Raw genomic sequence first — 18,238 nt, 5'->3', positions numbered from 1 at the left:
TCTGCCAAACAAATAATTTCCCTTCTATTAACTTACATTTGAAGGATCAGATTAGACCTTCCCCTGTTCCAGATTCTCTTATTACAAAATTCAAGAGAAACCTTGACTTCAAGAGTAGCAGTGCTGAAGGCAATGCTATTATAAATTCAGGAGATTATATTTCCAAATGGTTTCTTATTGGTTCAAATTATTACACTATATGAAGAAGCTTGAAGAAGAAGAAACGAAGAAAATGAAAGATAGAGTTAGCTTGATAACAGAGCACTAACAGTGTCGTTAAATCCTCTTGTATAGTTAAGTTTAAGCTCCATTACATTAAAAAGTGTATTGTCCCATCTTCTTTCATGCAAAACATCAAGTCTAAGGCTATACCAAGCCAAAAATTCTGTATAGACGTCGAAAAGGAAATATACATCGTGAAGGTATGGCATTATACTCAGTCTTGATTATACTAGTCCTGATGCAACCATCAGTTGAAAATGTACCATGAAGGAAGTGGACGGTTCAGAATGTAAAAGGCAAGTCTTGAGTACATTTTCTTCTTTAATTTGAGTCATATTCTTCTGAGAATAAAGGCTCTCGAGTAGTAAATAATTTTCTTTCGCATTTTCTGAAACTCTGTTGGAGCAGAACATTAATTGAGAGGTGTTGTGTTTCGGAAATGCTCTTGAAACCATATATATAGCCATGGTGAATGCATACATACAAGCCGTTTAACTTAGCCAACTCTAATGAACTTTCCAACCAGAGTAAACGACATCTAAAGCCTGATTAGATTCTCAAGCCCACGATTGGCCCAACTTTATTTAGGGTTATATTCTTTTAGTTTCTTTCCCTTAGCCGCAAGAAATCATAGGAAATAAAGATTAAAAAAAAAAAAAACATTTCTCGTGATTTGAAACAATGACGACGATGATCTACAATCTTCCAAGGGATTTGATAGAGGATATTATTTCTAGGGTTCCCTTGAAATTCATGAAAGCAGTGAGATTAACTTGCAAAAGTTGGAACGATTTATCCAAAAGTGAGAGCTTTTCGAAGATGCACATTGGTAAATCAACAAGAAAAGGGGAGTCTATGATGATCGCCATGATGCCTCATAATCTTTATCTAATGAGTGGGGTCGTCGACGATGTTGATCCATCTATAGAGCATAAAGGTCAACTTATTAGTTTCCTTCACAATCAAGTTAGCATATCTCGAGTCTTTCACTATGAGGGTTTAATTTTATGCATCTTGAAAGACGTTACTAGGATTGTGGTTTGGAATCCCTATTTAGGGCAAACAAGGTGGATCAACCTCAGATTTTCTCACCGTCCACATAGATGGGACTGGTTCAATTATGCTCTCGGATACGAGGATAAAGAATCTCGTCGTGGCATTAAATTGTTGAGGTTCTTAGATTATTTTCACAAAGCACCCGAAAAACAATTTTTTTGGTATGAAATCTACGATTTTGACTCAGGGTTATGGACAACTCTTGATGTCATTCCACACTGGGGTATATATTGTTCAAGCCATAGCGTTTCTCTCAAGGGAAACACTTACTGGTCTGCGACAGAAAGAAGCTCAGAAGGTCGAAAAAATCACATAATTTGTTTTGATTTTACAAGAGAGAGAGATTTGGGCCGCTTCTGCCTCTGCCGTCTAGCTTTACGGATCGTAATTATGTATATGCGTCTTTATCTTCTCTTCTTTAAGAGAAGATTGCAGCTTTATTTCACCACCATGATAAATATGATACTGAGTTTGAGATATGGATTACAACTAAGATTGAGGTCGAAATGGTGACGTGGAGCAAGTTCTTGAGAATGGATACGGGACCTAAGATAGGTTTTCCAGATACTTTCTTCATTGATGAAGAGAAGAAAGTCTTCATGGATTGTGGTACACACTATGACTCTGACGATCATTACAGAAGATTTATTGACATAATTGGAGAGGCTGGATACCTAAGAAAATTGGATCCTGGAGTACCTGCAGACAAAAATTGTAGGCCTGATGTGTGCTCTTATGTTCCAAGTTTGAGCCAAATCAAAAAACCTGCACGAGGCAAAAGGATAGAACAAAGCAGTTTAGAAAAGCGTCTATTTGATCAAAACATGTTGAGACTTGCTGCAGTTGAAAAGATAATGGAGACGCAATATGGATATTGGTAGGAGGAGGTGCAAAAGGAGAAAACGAGATGATGCAGTAGATGGAAGGCCTTGAAGCTTGCCGTGGAAGATGACGTGTATAAAAAGATAGCTCTAACGATGATTCCAAAGTGTTCTTGATTCCAATCCCAGCAGCAACGATGCTGGTGCAAAAGAGTTTTTGGGAAATGAAGCCACTGAAATTCAGAATTCTGCTCTAAAAAGCAGATTGGTAAGGATAAGAGAGATATTGGATTAGTCAACTTGCGAGTTGTTTCGGATGCTTTCCAAGGAAATAAGCTGGTCCAGATTAATTTTTCTTCAAAGTAGGTCCTTTTTGTTTCTCTGAGATTTTAATGAAACTGAGTTGGTAATGCAAAATGTTTACCATTAGAATTGTCATTTTGTTCTTTGCTCTAAATAGTCTAGTTGGAATTTGTGTACTTTTGAATCAACTGATGCAAGTTGATATGATGGAATGGAGACAAAGTTAGAATTTGTTACTATTTTCTTATTGAGACATATAGGTATTAAATTTTGTGAAAGGGTTTGTGTTGATCTCTGTTTCTGTCTACCACCAGACATTTGATGTTTCGCAAAACCCCAAACATTAGGCCCTTTTTCTTTTGCTTTTGTCAGAAGATTTTGCTGAGACGTTTTTTCTTATACAATCAACTTTCAAGTTTCAAAGCCTAATTTATTATTGTTACAAAACAATATAACAAAGAAATCTATTTCTTGGCATGTATTTCAAGAAATTTGTAACAGGATCCGTTTTTCAACCACTTGTGTTGCTTCACAAATCTTTTCATGATCCGGATTGGTTAACCTAGTTTTTCAAGCTACTATATAGATTACTACGATGGTGGAAAAATGAGAGAGAAGAAGAAGATTTTTTTTTTATAAAAGGTTTTAGTTCATTGGACTTAGAAATGAGAAAACAGAGTAAGCTGTTTAAATCAACCAACTCTAATAAACTTCTCTGAGATTTCAAGGTGATGAGAACAGATGCAATGTTCTCAAGCTGAGAGGTTTTAGTAACGAATATGTAAGCTTACTGTAAAGTTTCACAGGTTTCACAGGTGTGAATCTTCTTAGCTCTTTCATTGCATATTTCTGCTTGAGATTTTTGTTCCGTTTGGTTCAAAACAGAAAGATCTTGCCATTTCAGTTGAACAGCATAAAATTAGAAAACATAACATTATTAAAAGCCTAACTAGATTCTGAAGCCCACGATTGGCCCAGCTTCATTTAGGGTTTTTGTGTATCTTCAATTCGTGTGTGATACTGTGATGTTGGTATACTCTCATAAACCTTTGCCGCATGATATCAGAGAAAGAAAAAACAAAACCATTGTTGCAATTTGAAGCTATGACGACGATGATCTCTAATCTTCCAACGGTTTTGATAGAGGAGATTTTAATTAGGGTTCCTTTGAAATCTTTGAGAGCAGTGAGATTAACTTGCAAAATTTGGAACACTCTATCCAATAGTAGGAGCTTTCTGAAGTTGTACATTGGTAAACCAGCAACAGCAACAAGAGAAGAGGATTCTATGATGGTCGCGATGATGAATTTTGATCTTTATTCAATGAGGGTCGTAGTTGACGACGTTGATCCATCTATAGCGTTTAAACGTAAACCTAGTTTCCTTGAAGAACAAGTCAAGGTATCTCAAGTCTTTCACTGTGAGGGTTTATTGCTATGCATCTTCAAAGACAATACTAAGGTTGTGGTTTGGAATCCGTATTGCGGGGAAACAAGGTGGATCGAACCAAGATTTTCTCATCGTCCAAGGGGGTGGGACAGGTTCAGTTATGCTCTAGGATACAAGGATAAGGAATCTTGTGATAGCTTTAAATTCTTGAGGTTCATAGATTATTTCTGCTTTGCACCCGAAAATCAATTTTTTTGGTATGAAATCTATGATTTTGACTCTGATTCATGGACAACTCTTGATGTCACTCCAAACTGGTGTATAATGTTTGCTAACCTTGGTATTACTCTCAAAGGAAACACTTACTGGTGTGCTGGGGAAAGGAACTCAGAAGATGATATTGCCGATCACATAATCTGTTTTGATTTTACAAGCGAGAGATTTGGACCGCTTTTACCTCTGCCGACTAGCGTCAGGGATCATGAGTATGAATATGTGACTTTATCTTGTGTTAGGGAAGAGAAGCTTGCAGCTTTATTTCAGCACAACGAATCAAATCCGTATGAGCTTGAGATATGGATTACAACTGAGATTAATGCCGAAATGGTGTCGTGGAGCAAGTTCTTGATGATGGATACCGGACCTAGGATAGAGGTTCCACTTATATGGGAAGGTTTCTTCATTGACGAGGAGAAGAGAAACGCCATGGGTTTTGACGAAGAGTTCAGTCGTAAAACATTTATCATCATTGGAGAGGCTGGATACGTAAGAAAATTGGATATTGGAGTAGACATAGATTGTCGACCAAAAGTGTGCTCTTATGTTCCAAGTTTGGTCCAAATCAAGAAACCTGCAGGAGGAAAAAGGAAAAGACAAAGCAGCTTAGAAACGGGTCTATTTGAGCAAAACATGTTGAGACTTGAAGCATTTGAAAAGCTAAAATTAGTCTAGAAACAATATGCAGGAGGAGTTAGGAGTGAAAGGGATCGATGATTAGTCTCAATTTACAAAGTCTAATTTATTATGTTAAACTTCTATTTATTTTCTCATTTACTTTATTTTTGGCATGTACGTCAATGGATTTGGAACTAGAATCTGCTATCAACTCCTTGTGTTGCTTCACAAATCTTTTCAATTTCTAGATTTGCGGATTGGTTATCTTGATTACTGTAAGAAGCCTGGTTTTTGTTTTTTTAGTTTATTGAACATAGACTGAGAAAACAAACAAAGAGTAACAAGCTGTTGTAGCTTAACCGATTTAACCATAGTAAACCACATCTAAACCGGATATGATAACCAATATAAATGTAAAATACTTCATCCAGCATGATGCAAGGACCAAACCATTCGGTCTAGTATATATATATATATTTTGGAGCATGTATAATATTAATCTTTTTTTATGATTTTGTATATAAGAATTTTAACAATTAGCATTGTTTTCAAAATTAAAAATACAAATGCTCATCACATACTGTATTACCTTTTATCATTGGGAATGGATTTATACTCGTTAACAATCCAATTTCTAATTTAAAAATGAATAATTTTTCGAATTTGTTTTAATCAACAATTTTTAGAAAAATATATTTCAAATTCTACATCATTTTTTCAAATCAATTAAAAACACAAATAAATAAACTATTTTTAGTCATTTCCATTCAAGAGAATTGAGCAGAAAATAATCAACGTAACTATTTTAAAACATTAACTAAAATACACAAATTAATAAACCACCTTTAGTCTTTAATAAAATTGGTTCCCTATATGAAATGGAGTACACATATCTAAAGTTATAAGAAAATTATTTAAAAGATCCTTTTCATCTTTTATAAGTAGCACCAATCAAAAATTACGTGTCACTCAATTTTAGGATAAAATGTATCCCAACTTTAAAAACTTTTATTATACATTTTTCTTAGATAATTCTTATCCAGCACGTAATCGTATAGATATAGTATTAAAATCCAATCTCTTCTTTTTCCCTTGTTTTAGTATTCAACAAATCCAATCTGTTCAACAATATAAACATCATTAAAAAGGGAATTATCCACGTAAAAAAATCATTAGTCTTTAATAGTTTTAACGTTGACTACACAATACAAACGCGTGGTTTCACGCACTAAAGAAAGAGCGTGTAGCAGGAGAATTTGCCGTCCTTACAAACTGAGAAAAACAAGAAAAAGAACAGATCGATCAGAATAAATAGAAAAAAAAAAGAAAAGATTTTTTCCTTTTAAATTAATATTTCTTTCTTCTTCCTCTGGAGATAGAAAAGGAAAGAAACAATAACAAAAAGGCCTTAAAAAGCAAAGATTCTCGCTGACTTCGTCTCTCTCTCGCTGGCGAAGAAGATTTTCTAGGGTTTTTGTTTAATTTTCTCGAGCCGGAAAAATTATTATTAATCGTGTTGAGCTTCTTTAATCGGTGAAGATTATGGCGTCGTCTTCAGCTTCGGCGACGGTGGCTGTTGATAAAGCAACCAGCGATCTTTTGTTAGGTCCTGATTGGACTACGAACATGGAAATCTGCGATTCTGTCAATTCTCTTCACTGGTAAGTTTTTTGTTCGATTTGGTGTGGGAATTCTTGTTGAATTCGTTTGGAATTGTTGATTGTTCGCTATAATTGGATTTATCTTGGATTGGTTGATGTTCTTATGAGGGAGTGATTTCGTGAAAATTTTGAAAAAAGGTTACAATTACATGCATAATTTGGGATTTGGTGTTGGTAATCTGATTAATTCTTGATTGGAGTAGGAACATCTTACATGTTTACATCTTTGTTAATGGTTTGTGCCTATTGATTTGCTCAGGCAGGCGAAAGATGTCGTTAAATCTGTGAAAAAGAGGCTGCAACATAAGAGCCCGAGAGTTCAACTACTTGCTCTTACGGTATGATGTTTCTACTGAAATTTGGGAGTTGGGACCTTGTTCTTTGGCCAATTATTCTGTGCGTAGTTTCGACTCTCCTTAACTCTCTACGTATTCTTATGTGCTAGCTTTTGGAGACGTTAGTAAAGAACTGTGGAGATTATTTGCACCATCAAGTTGCAGAGAAAAACTTATTGGGGGAAATGGTCAAAATTGTGAAAAAGAAGGTAGTTTTTGTTCAGGGTTCTATTTATGTGTTTTCATACTTGTGATTGTTCATATTGCTGATGATATTGGGGTTTATAGGCGGATATGCAAGTAAGAGATAAAATATTGGTCATGCTGGACTCTTGGCAGCAAGCTTTTGGGGGTCCTGAGGGAAAATATCCGCAATATTATTGGGCATACGATGAGTTAAGGGTGAGCAACATTTTCGGTCACCTTTGGTGGACTTACTTGTGATATTTACTTTTCGGTCATAGTTGTTCTAAATTGAAGTACTGTATATTCAGATCTCGATATATATGGCATTTTACTGAGATGCTCATTTGCATGGTATTCTTATTCTCAAGGTTTCTGTTACATGTTGCAGCGTTCTGGAGTTGAATTCCCCCGGCGTTCACCTGATGCGTCCCCTATAATAACACCACCAGTAAGTCATCCACCGTTAAGACAGCCTCAGGGGGGCTATGGAGTACCTCCAGGTGGCTATGGAGTACCTCAAGCTGGCTATGGAGTACCTCAAGCTGGCTATGGAGTACATCAAGCGGGTTATGGAGTACCTCAAGCGGGTTATGGAATACCTCAAGCTGGCTATGGAGTACCTCAAGCGGGTTATGGAATACCTCAAGTGGGTTATGGAATGCCCAGCGGTTCTTCGAGAAGGCTTGATGAAGCAATGGCAACTGAGGTTGAGGGCTTAAGGTAAGTGGATTTGCTAGTTCAATATGCTGTCGATGTGGACTGACAGTTTTAGATTCGTTCAAAATTTTCCACTATTTCAAAATTCTTTTCTTGGTTAAATTGTAGCTTGTCAAGTCTCGAGTCCATGAGGGACGTGATGGATCTCTTGAGCGACATGCTACAAGCCGTGGATCCCAGTGACCGTGCGGTATTGAAATCTATTATACAGCTATATTGCAGGTTTGGAATGAAATCAATTGCTTTACCCATGGTTTTCCTGTTATGTAGGCTGTGAAAGATGAAGTCATTGTTGACTTGGTCGAGCGTTGTCGTTCCAATCAGAAAAAACTGATGCAGATGCTAACCTCCACTGGGTTAGTCCTCTATTTTTAGGATCTCTGTATTTAAATTTGTTAGAATGTGTAATGATATTGTTGACCTGAGAGGTTCCATCGTTGTGCTAAACAGTCTTTTGTTTGTGTGGCAGGGATGATGAACTTTTAGGCCGAGGACTCGATCTAAATGACAGTCTTCAAATTCTGCTAGCTAAGCATGATGCAATAGCTTCTGGTTCTCCTCTGCCTGTTCAGGCTTCTGGTTCTCCTCTGTCAGTTCAGGCTTCAAAACCTGCTGATTCGAGCCCCAAATCTTCTGAAGCTAAAGATTCTAGTTCCATAGCTGGTTCTAGTTCCCCAATACCAGCCACTGTTTCTACAGGGAAAAGCCCAATTGATGAGGAGTACGAAGATGAGGAAGATGAGTTTGCGCAATTAGCTCGAAGGTCTGTCTTACGAATTACAATTGGATTCAGGAACTTTGCATATCATAAACTTAGTATTTGACATATCATTCTGTATTGTTTCAGGCATTCCAAACCGCCAGCATCTGTGATTACAGACCCTACCAGTTCAGAGTCTCATAATGCTGCAAGCAATGCTCTTGCTCTTGCTCTGCCTGACCCGCCTCCTCCAGTGAACACCACAAAGGAACAAGATATGATTGACCTATTGAGTATCACACTGTCTAAACCATCAACTCCACCGCCTCCATCCTCTCAGCCTTCTCCTCCTCCTCCCGCTGTCTCAGATCAAAACACCCATATCTATCCACAGCCTCCGCCACGGTTTGATAGCTATGTCGCTCCTTGGGCACAGCAACAGCAACCGCAGCCGCAACAGCCTCAAGCACAGCAGGGCTATTCTCAATATCAACAACAACAGGGCTATTCTCAACTGCAACAGCCTCAACCACAGCAGAGCTATTCTCAATCGCAACCGCAAGCACAGGTCCAGATACAACCGTCAACTCGACCTCAGAACCCGTATGAATATCCGCCTCCGCCATGGGCTTCAACATCAGCAAATGCATACTATACTCCACGGGCTAATGCAAGTGCGTCATACACAGACACATCTGCCCTAGCCGGAAGATCACTGCAGCAATCCAACTCATTCCCCACAAGAGCTGGAGATCCCCAGGCTACTTCAACTGCTAGCAACCCAGGTGTATCTGTAGGACAGAAGCCGTTTGTTCCATCATACAGATTGTTTGAAGATCTGGATGTGTTTGGGAGCGCAGACGGGAAGAATAAGCCGACTAACAGTAGTAATGGTTCTCAAAGCTTGTCCGGGTCTCAGACGCAGCAGAGTATGATAGGAGGAAGGAAAATGATTTAACAATAGTGTGAGTGCTTCGTATTTTCCCATTGTGAATATAATGGTGTACATTTTATCCCCTTGTTTGATTTTAGGATTTGGTATGACATACTGAAACGCTTTGATGAGACTAGGAGATATTTTTTTCTTTCTAATTTGCTTCGTCTTCTGTTTTCGTACTTTTTTGTGGAGTTGTGTAAACTATTATTGGTTTGGGGAGGAAGTTATAACAGTTGTGAACAACCATTCATGGGAATTGGGAGTGGGAAATGGAACATTGGTCTGTTTAATAAGTCTTAGCCAGTACCGACAGGTCAGTCTCCAACAGTCGATGCCTTGATCGGAAACATCCACAACTAATTACTTGGTACTATGGGATCATTACACTTTCCAAGCAAGAGAGGAATATTTTAGCATGAAATGTTGCTCCAAAAAAAAAAAGATCTCGAAAGGCAATATATTGGACTTCTTTGGGTCCTTTAACTCAAAACTCCCAAACTTTTAATCGGCTATGGAAACTAAAGGCTCAGATGTTTCTGTGTCACATCAAGATTCAGCATTCATTGTATGCAGCATCAGATTCAATCTTTGCACAAACGAATTCAAGTTGTTTAAGATACAACATATTTTGCAGCCACGCTCGTACTTATTTGAACAACATCTAGATATTGCATCCAAATGAAAAGAAAAACCGAACAAACCCGAAGACGCTGGACTGGCAACACGATTTAGAAATGATGAAGTGTGATGCTAAGATGCGATTTAGATATTTGTAATGATTGACTTTATTTTGACACAAGAAAAGTTGTGAACATTAAGAAAACACAAGTGATTGAGAAGCAACGAGATGTTGGCTCATCAATCTTTGGTCGTTCATAGCATAATTACAAGCATACTTCACCACAGCTTAGTAAACCATATTTCATGCATCTATCATTTTCTTTTTCTTCACATCTTCGACATTGAGTAATCCATCGCTTCCACGAGAAAATCTGCCACAGAGAAATTTATTATTGTGTTAATTATTCTTCTACATTCCTTCTAATCAAAGAAATGCAAAGGGCACAACCGCACAAACCTGCGTCATCCTTGGTGAAGCAGAGAGGTGGTGTGATTCTAAAGACATTTCCAAAGTAGCCTCCTTTTCCAATCAACACACCCAATTCTGTATATTTTATTCATAAGACAAATTAATTCAACCTTTTTAATACAAGTTTCACCTCAGACAAGTGTAGAAGAAACACTAGCCTTTCATTTGATCCATAATGTGCAGAGTCTCAGCTGTTGCAGGAGTCTTAAGCTTGCGATCACTCACCAGCTCTACTCCAAGCATCAGTCCTCTTCCCCGTACATCCCCGATAACTGCATTAGAGAAGCATAATAAACACATTGAAGCAACAAAAACAAAGTTATACAGAGGGAGAAAGAGAGAGAGAGAGAGAGAGGGAGATTTACTTTCGTGTTTCTCTTTCAGCTGTGTGAGTTTTTCTTTCAGATAGGATCCGACCATTGCCGCATTTTCCTGAAGCTTCTCTTTCTCAATCACGTTCAGAACAGCGAGACCAGCTGTAGTAGACACAGAATTTCCACCAAATGTATTGAAGTAGCTACGGCGAGTCAATACTGCTGCTATCTCTGGAGTTGTCACAACCGCTCCCAAAGGAAACCCATTCCCAATTCCCTATTTTCACACCATAAACCAATTAGCCAAAGACTGCAATAAAGTTAGCTTAGATGCAGAACATACTAAAGTTGGCACAACTCTAACCTTTGCCATGGTTACTATGTCAGGGACAACATTGTGTGCCTCAAATCCCCAGAAGTTACCGGTACGTGCGAATCCAGACTGAACTTCATCCGCAATGAACAATCCACCAGCTTTCTTAACAGTATCGTAAGCCGCTGACAAATAGCCCGGTGCTAGTTCCACGATCCCTCCAACTCCCTATTCACAATTTTCATTCACTCTTAATTCTGATCTAACAACACTTTATAAATGAATTCAAACATATGTCAAACGATTGAATACCTGAATAGCTTCACAAATAAAACCAGCAATGTGTCCGGTCGTGCCATATTGAATAAGATCTTGCAATTCCTTTGCATACTTCTCTCCATCAGAACCAAACACACCTCTATATGGATCAGGGTTCAAAGCATGATGAACACTATTCTGAACCACATTAAATTTCCACATGCTTTGACCAGTAGCCCCCATAGTTGCAGCCGCATTACCATGATACCCGTTTCGAACCGACACAATATCTTGACATCCAGTATACAATTTAGCCATCATAAGTGCCAATTCATTAGCCTCCGTCCCCGAGTTAGTGAAAAACACCACCTTTAAATCACCGGGAAGTTTAGAAGCTAGAGCCTCAGAGAACTCAGCAATGGCATGGTTAAGGTAAAGAACAGTAGGATGCTGAAGTCTCTTGATTTGATTGATCACTGGCTCAACCACATCTGGATGACAATGTCCACAATTCACAACAGCAATCCCAGCAAATGCATCTAAATATCTCCTACCACTCTCATCAAATAGATACTGCATCTTCCCATCCACAATATTCAACTGCAACAAATAGAAAAAATCAATAAAGTATACAACTTTAAAGCCTGCACATGATATTTCATTATAAAGATTCAACATTTATATATTTTATATTTTAATAGATTCCATTATTGGTCAAGAATATTCGGATAAGAACATCGTAGTCTGAAACCAATTTTAAAATCATAAAAATTCAGCTGTTTTCGATGAGCCCACCAATAAAGTTTCAAGCTTTTTCGTCATTATCACATACAGAGATCATCAACACCGAAACAGAGATTATACGAATCAAAAAAAATTTCAAAACCAAAAATTTAAATCGAGAATTTTGAAATGGGACAATTTACCGGTTTGCGATAGAGACAGAACATGGAAGGACTAAGAAACTCCTTTCTTTTCTCAAGGATAACATCGGCGGAAGGACCAGTATACGGCGGAGGAGTGTAAGCAAACGGAGGAAGCCTCGCCTGAAACTCATCGGAATCCTTCACGGAAGCTGTCGCAGCCTGAGACGTTGATGAGATACATCGCCGCCAAAGGGAAACGGAAATGTTTTGCACCGATCTTTTCGCCGTGAATCTCTGCATGGTTTCTCTGTTTCGCTCTCCGATGAAATTTTTGCGGAGAGAGAGAGACTACGACACTGTTTCGATGGTAACAAAGACGGGAGAGAGATGACGTTATTTATAGAGAAGAGAAGGACTCGTATCTATTGGATCAATGCTGACGTGTTTTCGGTACCGAACTTGAATTTACAGGATGGTCCTTAAACTTTAATTTAATTACTTATTTCTCTCGTTACTAACCTATATTATTAAATTAACCCTAAATTGAATATACATGGTTTGATTTGAAGTCTTTAAAGTTAAAATCGTAAAATTTAAGAAACTAATGGTAATATCTCAAAAGAGTGTACGTATTTTTAATTTTGGAAAATCCAACTTATTATTTATAATTTAGATTTTTTTCCTTTTTGATTTCTGCAAGTTGTAAATGACATTGTAACTATCCAACGAATGTTTGACTGGCGTAACAAGACATTCGAGTCCTAAATTAGTAAACATGTGGAAAATTTTACTTATAACTAAATAATTCATATGCCAAAAGAGAATAAAATCGAGATTTTCTTTAATCAATACAAAAATACCAAAAAAAATTTAAAAACTACCATTCTTTTTTATTTATTTAATAAACTACCATTCTTTTATATCAGTTACTTTTTTCTTTATCTTTGAACTCTTGTATGAAACTCATTTTGGGTGACGTTTAATAGAGCTTTCATATTTATTTCCAACAATTAATTGTGACTACTTACAAGTTACACTACTTCTTACCTTCCCTTCTCTTCTATCTTTAAAGAAAAAAAATAAAAAATAATAACAAATAGTTTTTTTAGTTATTTTATCACATCAAATAGTTTAAAAGAGCTTACGTGTCAGTGTTCCTCAATCCATTTTTGGCTTTTAGAAAGGCTAAAGTTTTTATGCATATTTTGGCTACAAATTTCACATATACTAAAATAAAACGAGCTAAATGACAAACCCATGTCCCAACTCATTTTCCTCACCGCCCACGATAGATCAATATAAGTGTAGTAGAAGCAAAAGTTTAATACAAGTTGTTTCGTAAACAAATTTATATCAAGTTGTGTATAATTAAGTAAATGTTAAATCATTGTTAGTGTGTTCGGTATTGTACCAAAACAAGTAAATAAGTAATGCATTTGGTAAATGGAATGGGTGTCATGAGTCATGAGAATGATCACCTACGTCCCTACAACACTTACAATTTGTTTTTCATTTTTATTTCTTTTTTTAGATAAATACAAAATTATAAATCATATATCTCAAAGATTGGACATATAATTGTCTTTCCTTTTTTTTTTCCTTAATTCATCAATTCCAAAGATTGGCCACATACTTGGCGCTCCTTATTTACGCGTTGCGAATTGCGATACAATAATACCAAAATCGTAAGCATAAAACTACATAAGTACAAAGTATGGAGGGGCCATATGTGTATGGGGCACGTGTTCCAAGTGAAAGATATTACATAAAATGCGTCTAATATTGTTTTTCCCAATGAAATCCATTATAGTAAACAATGCGCCTAATTTTATTCTTTCTCAATAAACAAATGCGACGTCTAATTAGATATTCTCCGGCGTGGGTCTAAATTTAAAATGTTTTCTGTTTGCCGTGAGCCAACGCACTTGAACTATGAATGAGCAACACAATTATGGATTGTGTCCCTCTTATCTCTTTATCTTTATAATCTCCATCTGACAAGGATTGAATTATAGACCCTAGTGTATTGTTTTGAAATGACAAGTGATATTTCTATATAGTATTTAATGGTTAGTTTTGTGATTGCATGATTTTTGTAAATAAGAATGGGTCATAAGGGATAGATCATACATTTTGGATTTCTTATTCGTGTGAAAACATCTAATTCCATGAAAAGAGGGGATATATAGCTCGTTGGAACGATAAGAGTTAGGGAAAATTAGATTGGGTACCACTTTTCAGATAAAGTTTAGGTCCAATACCACATTTGGGAAAAGCTTTTGAAATGTACCACATTTCAATGCTATATGCCTAAAACCGGACGAAATTGCCCTTGATGGAGAGAGAAGTGTGTGTCAGAGAAAGGGACACCTGACGAAATTTCTGCCGTCCTTTTTCTTTCTCCTGCGCATTGGTAACCGTTTTCGTCCCTCTGGCTGGTAAAACAAAGTTGTCCCCGAGTAAATCCAGATATTCGTCTTCGGCTCTCTAGTAGAATAAAATAAAGATCAAGTTGTCCCCGAGTTAATCCAGATATCTGGCTGGTAAAACCACATCATCTGGCGATGGATAATTAAGAGATGTTGTCCCCGAGTAAATCCAGATCTCTGCAGGCTGGTAAAATCATATCATTTGAGATTCATGATAATAGGGCAAGCTGATGAAATCGGGGACAAGATCTAGACGCAACAGAGAATTTTCAATCGGGGACAAGATCTGGAGACAAAACGGCGTCTGACTGTAGCTCCTTCCTCTGACACATTCCTGACGCATGCAGAAGGGTAAAATCGTCCAACTTCTACCACACAAACACCAAAAATGGTATGGATGCTAAATCGATTTGCAATGTGGTACATTTGCTAGGAATTTCTAAAATTGTGGTACATTTGGCCAAATTCCCCGAGAGTTAGAGAGGAAAATGGGGGAGTTGATGATGTAGCAACCAAATCTGCTTACATCTACTTTAAACTGGGCTTTTTGTCTTGTTTTGCTTCGTTTGGGCTTTTATTTGCTTAGAAGAGTAAGACTTTTATTTATTTTCTATTTCTACTTAAGACTAAAGTTTGATTATGTTTGAAACGTCTATTAGGATTTGTAGAACTGGATGCATGTTCAAATTACATTTTTACACAAACATTCTAAATTTTTCAATAGCATGAGACAATGTTAAATCAAAATCTATTTTAATACATGTCAGAATTAATTTGAAGTGTTGTACAAACACCACGTATCATTGCAGTATGAAATTCATCCACTTTTGTAGTACTCAGAAAAACGAATCTTCTTTTTTTTTTTTTTTGTGCACAATAGAAAAACGAATCAAAAGTGTTAATTGAGACCAAATTTCATAAAACACACACAAGAAGTAAGACCAAAGTTCATAAATCACACAACAAGTAAGACCAAATTTCATAAATCACACAACTTGTGAGAACTTTATTTAGTCGAAATGTTCCCACACATTTTACACGTTCTTTACATATCCATATATCCCCAACATGCATAATCAAATAGAACTCACAACACCATCGTCATTCTCCACAACACTAATTCGTGGATTCACAACCCTACAGTTCTGTCTTATCTCTCCTTGAGTTCCAGTCAATGGTCTAAGATTTCCCATCCTGATCATTGCGTCGACGAATGCTCCAAAGAACGCGAACGTGTTGCTGCTGTATTGGTTTACTAGTGTAGTCGTGTCGGCTCCTGGAGTCGAGAAGAGCACTTGGTCACTCTGAATCAGACCTTTCCCATTACGAAGATTGGTGTAATATTGGCGATCGAAAGCATTTGGAGTCACGGGATCAAAGTTGACAAGAACGGTACCGTTTCCGTTTTGAGGACACAATTGACGAAGTTCGACGAGGTAAGTTGGGTTCAGACTTGGGTCTGGTCTGTTGGTACCATTGAAGTTGTAAAGACGAGGTGTCACGAATTGGCATTGTGCTCTTCCAAATGTGTGACCACCTACCATTTTGACAAATGAAGGATTAGATACAGTGTATGTTTTATTTAAAGATGAGTCATGTTTTTTTCATTTTACCAAGTTCTTTTATAATTCAAAATCACGTGGTAGTAGATATTTATTTGAGATGTTTTTTTACAAGTCTTTTTTTTTCAAAATCAAGAAAATGGGTTTTCTTACCTCATGTTAACTAATTCATATGCCTCAAAAACACCTTCTAAATACTAAATAACTTGTACTAAGATTCGAAATTGAAACCTTGTTGAAAAATAAGTGAACCCATTTCAGTTTACCAAATATTATTATAAATATATTTGTAGAAATTAGGTCTTCAATGTTGTTTTTATATACTATATATTAAAAATCAAAAATACAAGTTATATATATATATATCTAAATAAGGAGAAAACTATGCAATCAAAAAAATTCAAATGATATTTTTGTTGTGGTTTATTTGATCAATATAAGTCCATTCAGTTTATTTTAACAAATTAATATTTCAGTATAGAACTTTATCAAAGCCAACCAAATCATTTGTAAGAACTAAGAAAGTATAAACTAAATATAAATAATTGAAGTTGATCATTTTCTAATAAAATAATAAATTTCTGAATCAACTTGTAATTAGATAGCTATCAATATGTAAAATGAATCGTATCTAGCTAGATCAACAACACTTATCTAGTTATCTTAGATGATATAAATTGAAGCAACATGAAAAAATTACCGGAAAGAGCGACTAGATCCGAAGCCCGGTTTAGGCCAACGTCAGCAAAAGCTGCTTTAAGTTGAGTAAGAGTGGAAAACGGAGAGGGAAGAGCTGTATTAGCCAGGTTGAAGAAAGCTTCTACGCTGTCTCTTCTCCCCAAGGGAACCGGCCACCATGGACCCCCAGACTATATAACATATAAAGTATTGATGTCAAATTTATAATATATTTGGATTAACTTCACCCGATCGATATCTTTAGTCATTTAGGTATATATATATGTACATACCAAAAGCACTGATATTTGAGAGGCGATGGTGAGCATATCTGCACAAGATACTGTTCTTGGGCAAGCTCTCTCAATGGCTGATTTCATTCTATCTATGACATTGAACCCTCTAACCGAATTTTTGTTTGGAGCAGCATCTTTCTCGGTCCGGAATGATGTGGAATTGTCAAGCAAGATGGATGCATCACAACCCTACAAAAACCATATATATCACATAATATGAAGACATTATTTATTATGTAAAAGTAGACGTCGTGGATTTAAAAAAATAAGAAAAAGATACACTGAGTAAGTCCTTACACGAACAAAGCAGTCGTGGAAGTGAAGACGAAGGATGCTCGCGGCAATACGAGGATCAGTCCGCAGTTCATCGACGATGGTATCCCCAATGATTCTGAAAACAGATGGGCAAGTCCTGAAGTAGAAGTCAGGCCTCAACTGAGCATTAGAGTTTGATGCTTGAAGCAGAAGGCAACCCAATATTAGGGCTCCCATTGCACTGCAAGAAAATAAAGGCGAAAAACCCATAATTTGAGGAGGATAAACAAAAGATTATTTGAGTTGTGAGTGTGGTGAATTAGCTAAGGCGTAGAATGAACATTATATAGAGAAGATTGAGTCTTTCTTTTATAGTATTATAGACTATTAGGTATTGTGATTTAAAAAACATAATACTATTAGGTCTTGTTTTAAGGTCATGTATTTAACTAGAGTGGTTGAAGGATAAATAATAATTAGAATTTAAAATAAACTAAACTATTCTTTGGACGTCCTTTATATTCTTTGCACAGAATTAAACTTTAGTGTTTGGTTGTATTTGTCGGACGCTGTGACAATTCAAGTAAAGATTGAATTATTGATTATTTTCACTTCAATTACCACTTTTTATAACAGACTCCATAAAAAAATTATTACTACAAATTGATGTATCTATAAAGAGGTCGGTTCTCAATTCCGCTTATATATTCTTATTTATTTCTAGATTTATTTCAAGTTTGATAAATTATATATAAACGAGACAAATTTCAACAGTGGTACGAAAAATGAAAATTGTACGAAATTGAAATCAAATTTGGATTATGTAGGGTCTGTAAAGATATGGTGGTTGATTCATGTTAAACGTAAGTTATGTCTATGTAGAAAATTATAATATTATCATGTCGTGTGATAACTATGTTTTTATTAGCTAGTGGCGTGTTCTTCTTAGTATCTGA

At 36.5% G+C, this 18,238-nt stretch overlaps 5 protein-coding genes across 5 annotated transcripts; 3 read left to right on the top strand and 2 right to left on the bottom strand.

Annotated features, from left to right (window-relative positions):
• The first annotated feature begins 304 nt into the window (after nucleotides 1-304).
• On the top strand, nucleotides 305-2,633 carry LOC9317659 (putative F-box protein At5g41500). The gene is given in 2 exon segments (XM_021029437.1): nucleotides 305-1,611; nucleotides 1,614-2,633. Coding segments are annotated over 2 exon segments (1,254 nt in total). The 5' UTR covers nucleotides 305-903; the 3' UTR covers nucleotides 2,160-2,633.
• Nucleotides 2,634-3,483: 850 nt separating this feature from the next.
• Nucleotides 3,484-5,060, top strand: LOC9317658 (F-box protein At2g38590). The gene has a single exon (XM_002881546.2). The coding sequence runs from the start codon at nucleotides 3,507-3,509 to the stop codon at nucleotides 4,740-4,742; it is 1,236 nt and encodes a 411-aa protein (XP_002881592.1). The 5' UTR covers nucleotides 3,484-3,506; the 3' UTR covers nucleotides 4,743-5,060.
• Nucleotides 5,061-6,041: 981 nt separating this feature from the next.
• LOC9315811 (TOM1-like protein 2) lies at nucleotides 6,042-9,467 on the top strand. The gene is made up of 9 exons (XM_002881545.2): nucleotides 6,042-6,346; nucleotides 6,606-6,684; nucleotides 6,792-6,890; nucleotides 6,970-7,083; nucleotides 7,256-7,587; nucleotides 7,693-7,774; nucleotides 7,855-7,940; nucleotides 8,054-8,347; nucleotides 8,432-9,467. The coding sequence occupies exons 1-9, from the start codon at nucleotides 6,228-6,230 to the stop codon at nucleotides 9,240-9,242; spliced, it is 2,016 nt and encodes a 671-aa protein (XP_002881591.1). The 5' UTR covers nucleotides 6,042-6,227; the 3' UTR covers nucleotides 9,243-9,467.
• Nucleotides 9,468-9,968: 501 nt separating this feature from the next.
• Nucleotides 9,969-12,473, bottom strand: LOC9315810 (alanine--glyoxylate aminotransferase 2 homolog 2, mitochondrial). The gene is made up of 7 exons (XM_002879697.2): nucleotides 12,123-12,473; nucleotides 11,251-11,796; nucleotides 10,990-11,166; nucleotides 10,677-10,902; nucleotides 10,470-10,583; nucleotides 10,300-10,386; nucleotides 9,969-10,213 (listed from the first exon to the last, which is right to left on the bottom strand). Exons 1-7 carry the CDS (start codon nucleotides 12,360-12,362, stop codon nucleotides 10,170-10,172), a joined length of 1,434 nt encoding a protein of 477 aa, XP_002879743.1. The 5' UTR covers nucleotides 12,363-12,473; the 3' UTR covers nucleotides 9,969-10,169.
• A 2,975-nt stretch (nucleotides 12,474-15,448) lies between these two features.
• LOC9317657 (peroxidase 23) lies at nucleotides 15,449-17,591 on the bottom strand. Its single transcript, XM_002879696.2, has 4 exons — nucleotides 17,325-17,591; nucleotides 17,025-17,216; nucleotides 16,754-16,922; nucleotides 15,449-16,028 (listed from the first exon to the last, which is right to left on the bottom strand). Exons 1-4 carry the CDS (start codon nucleotides 17,550-17,552, stop codon nucleotides 15,568-15,570), a joined length of 1,050 nt encoding a protein of 349 aa, XP_002879742.1. The 5' UTR covers nucleotides 17,553-17,591; the 3' UTR covers nucleotides 15,449-15,567.
• Nucleotides 17,592-18,238: the final 647 nt, after the last annotated feature.

The sequence above is a fragment of the Arabidopsis lyrata genome (assembly GCF_000004255.2).
Source record: "Arabidopsis lyrata subsp. lyrata unplaced genomic scaffold ARALYscaffold_4, whole genome shotgun sequence".
In the NCBI taxonomy this organism is placed as follows: domain Eukaryota; kingdom Viridiplantae; phylum Streptophyta; class Magnoliopsida; order Brassicales; family Brassicaceae; genus Arabidopsis; species Arabidopsis lyrata.
The sequence above is the reverse complement of the archived record's forward strand: the minus strand, read 5'-3'. Positions and strand labels throughout refer to the sequence as shown.

Excerpts from the sequence above, each read along its gene's own strand:
- LOC9317657 (XM_002879696.2), bottom strand. The coding sequence starts at position 17,552 with ATGGGTTTTTCGCCTTTATTTTCTTGCAGTGCAATGGGAGCCCTAATA. Across the intron at positions 17,217-17,324 it reads TCCACGACTGCTTTGTTCGT|GGTTGTGATGCATCCATCTT; the intron begins GTAAGGACTTAC and ends TGGTTTTTGTAG. Across the intron at positions 16,029-16,753 it reads GGATCTAGTCGCTCTTTCCG|GTGGTCACACATTTGGAAGA; the intron begins GTAATTTTTTCA and ends TCAAAATGGTAG.
- LOC9315810 (XM_002879697.2), bottom strand. The coding sequence starts at position 12,362 with ATGCAGAGATTCACGGCGAAAAGATCGGTGCAAAACATTTCCGTTTCC. Across the intron at positions 11,797-12,122 it reads TCTGTCTCTATCGCAAACCG|TTGAATATTGTGGATGGGAA; the intron begins GTAAATTGTCCC and ends TATTTGTTGCAG. Across the intron at positions 10,584-10,676 it reads GCTGAAAGAGAAACACGAAA|TTATCGGGGATGTACGGGGA; the intron begins GTAAATCTCCCT and ends TCTCTAATGCAG.
- LOC9317658 (XM_002881546.2), top strand. The coding sequence starts at position 3,507 with ATGACGACGATGATCTCTAATCTTCCAACGGTTTTGATAGAGGAGATT.
- LOC9315811 (XM_002881545.2), top strand. The coding sequence starts at position 6,228 with ATGGCGTCGTCTTCAGCTTCGGCGACGGTGGCTGTTGATAAAGCAACC. Across the intron at positions 6,347-6,605 it reads TCTGTCAATTCTCTTCACTG|GCAGGCGAAAGATGTCGTTA; the intron begins GTAAGTTTTTTG and ends TGATTTGCTCAG. Across the intron at positions 6,685-6,791 it reads TTCAACTACTTGCTCTTACG|CTTTTGGAGACGTTAGTAAA; the intron begins GTATGATGTTTC and ends CTTATGTGCTAG.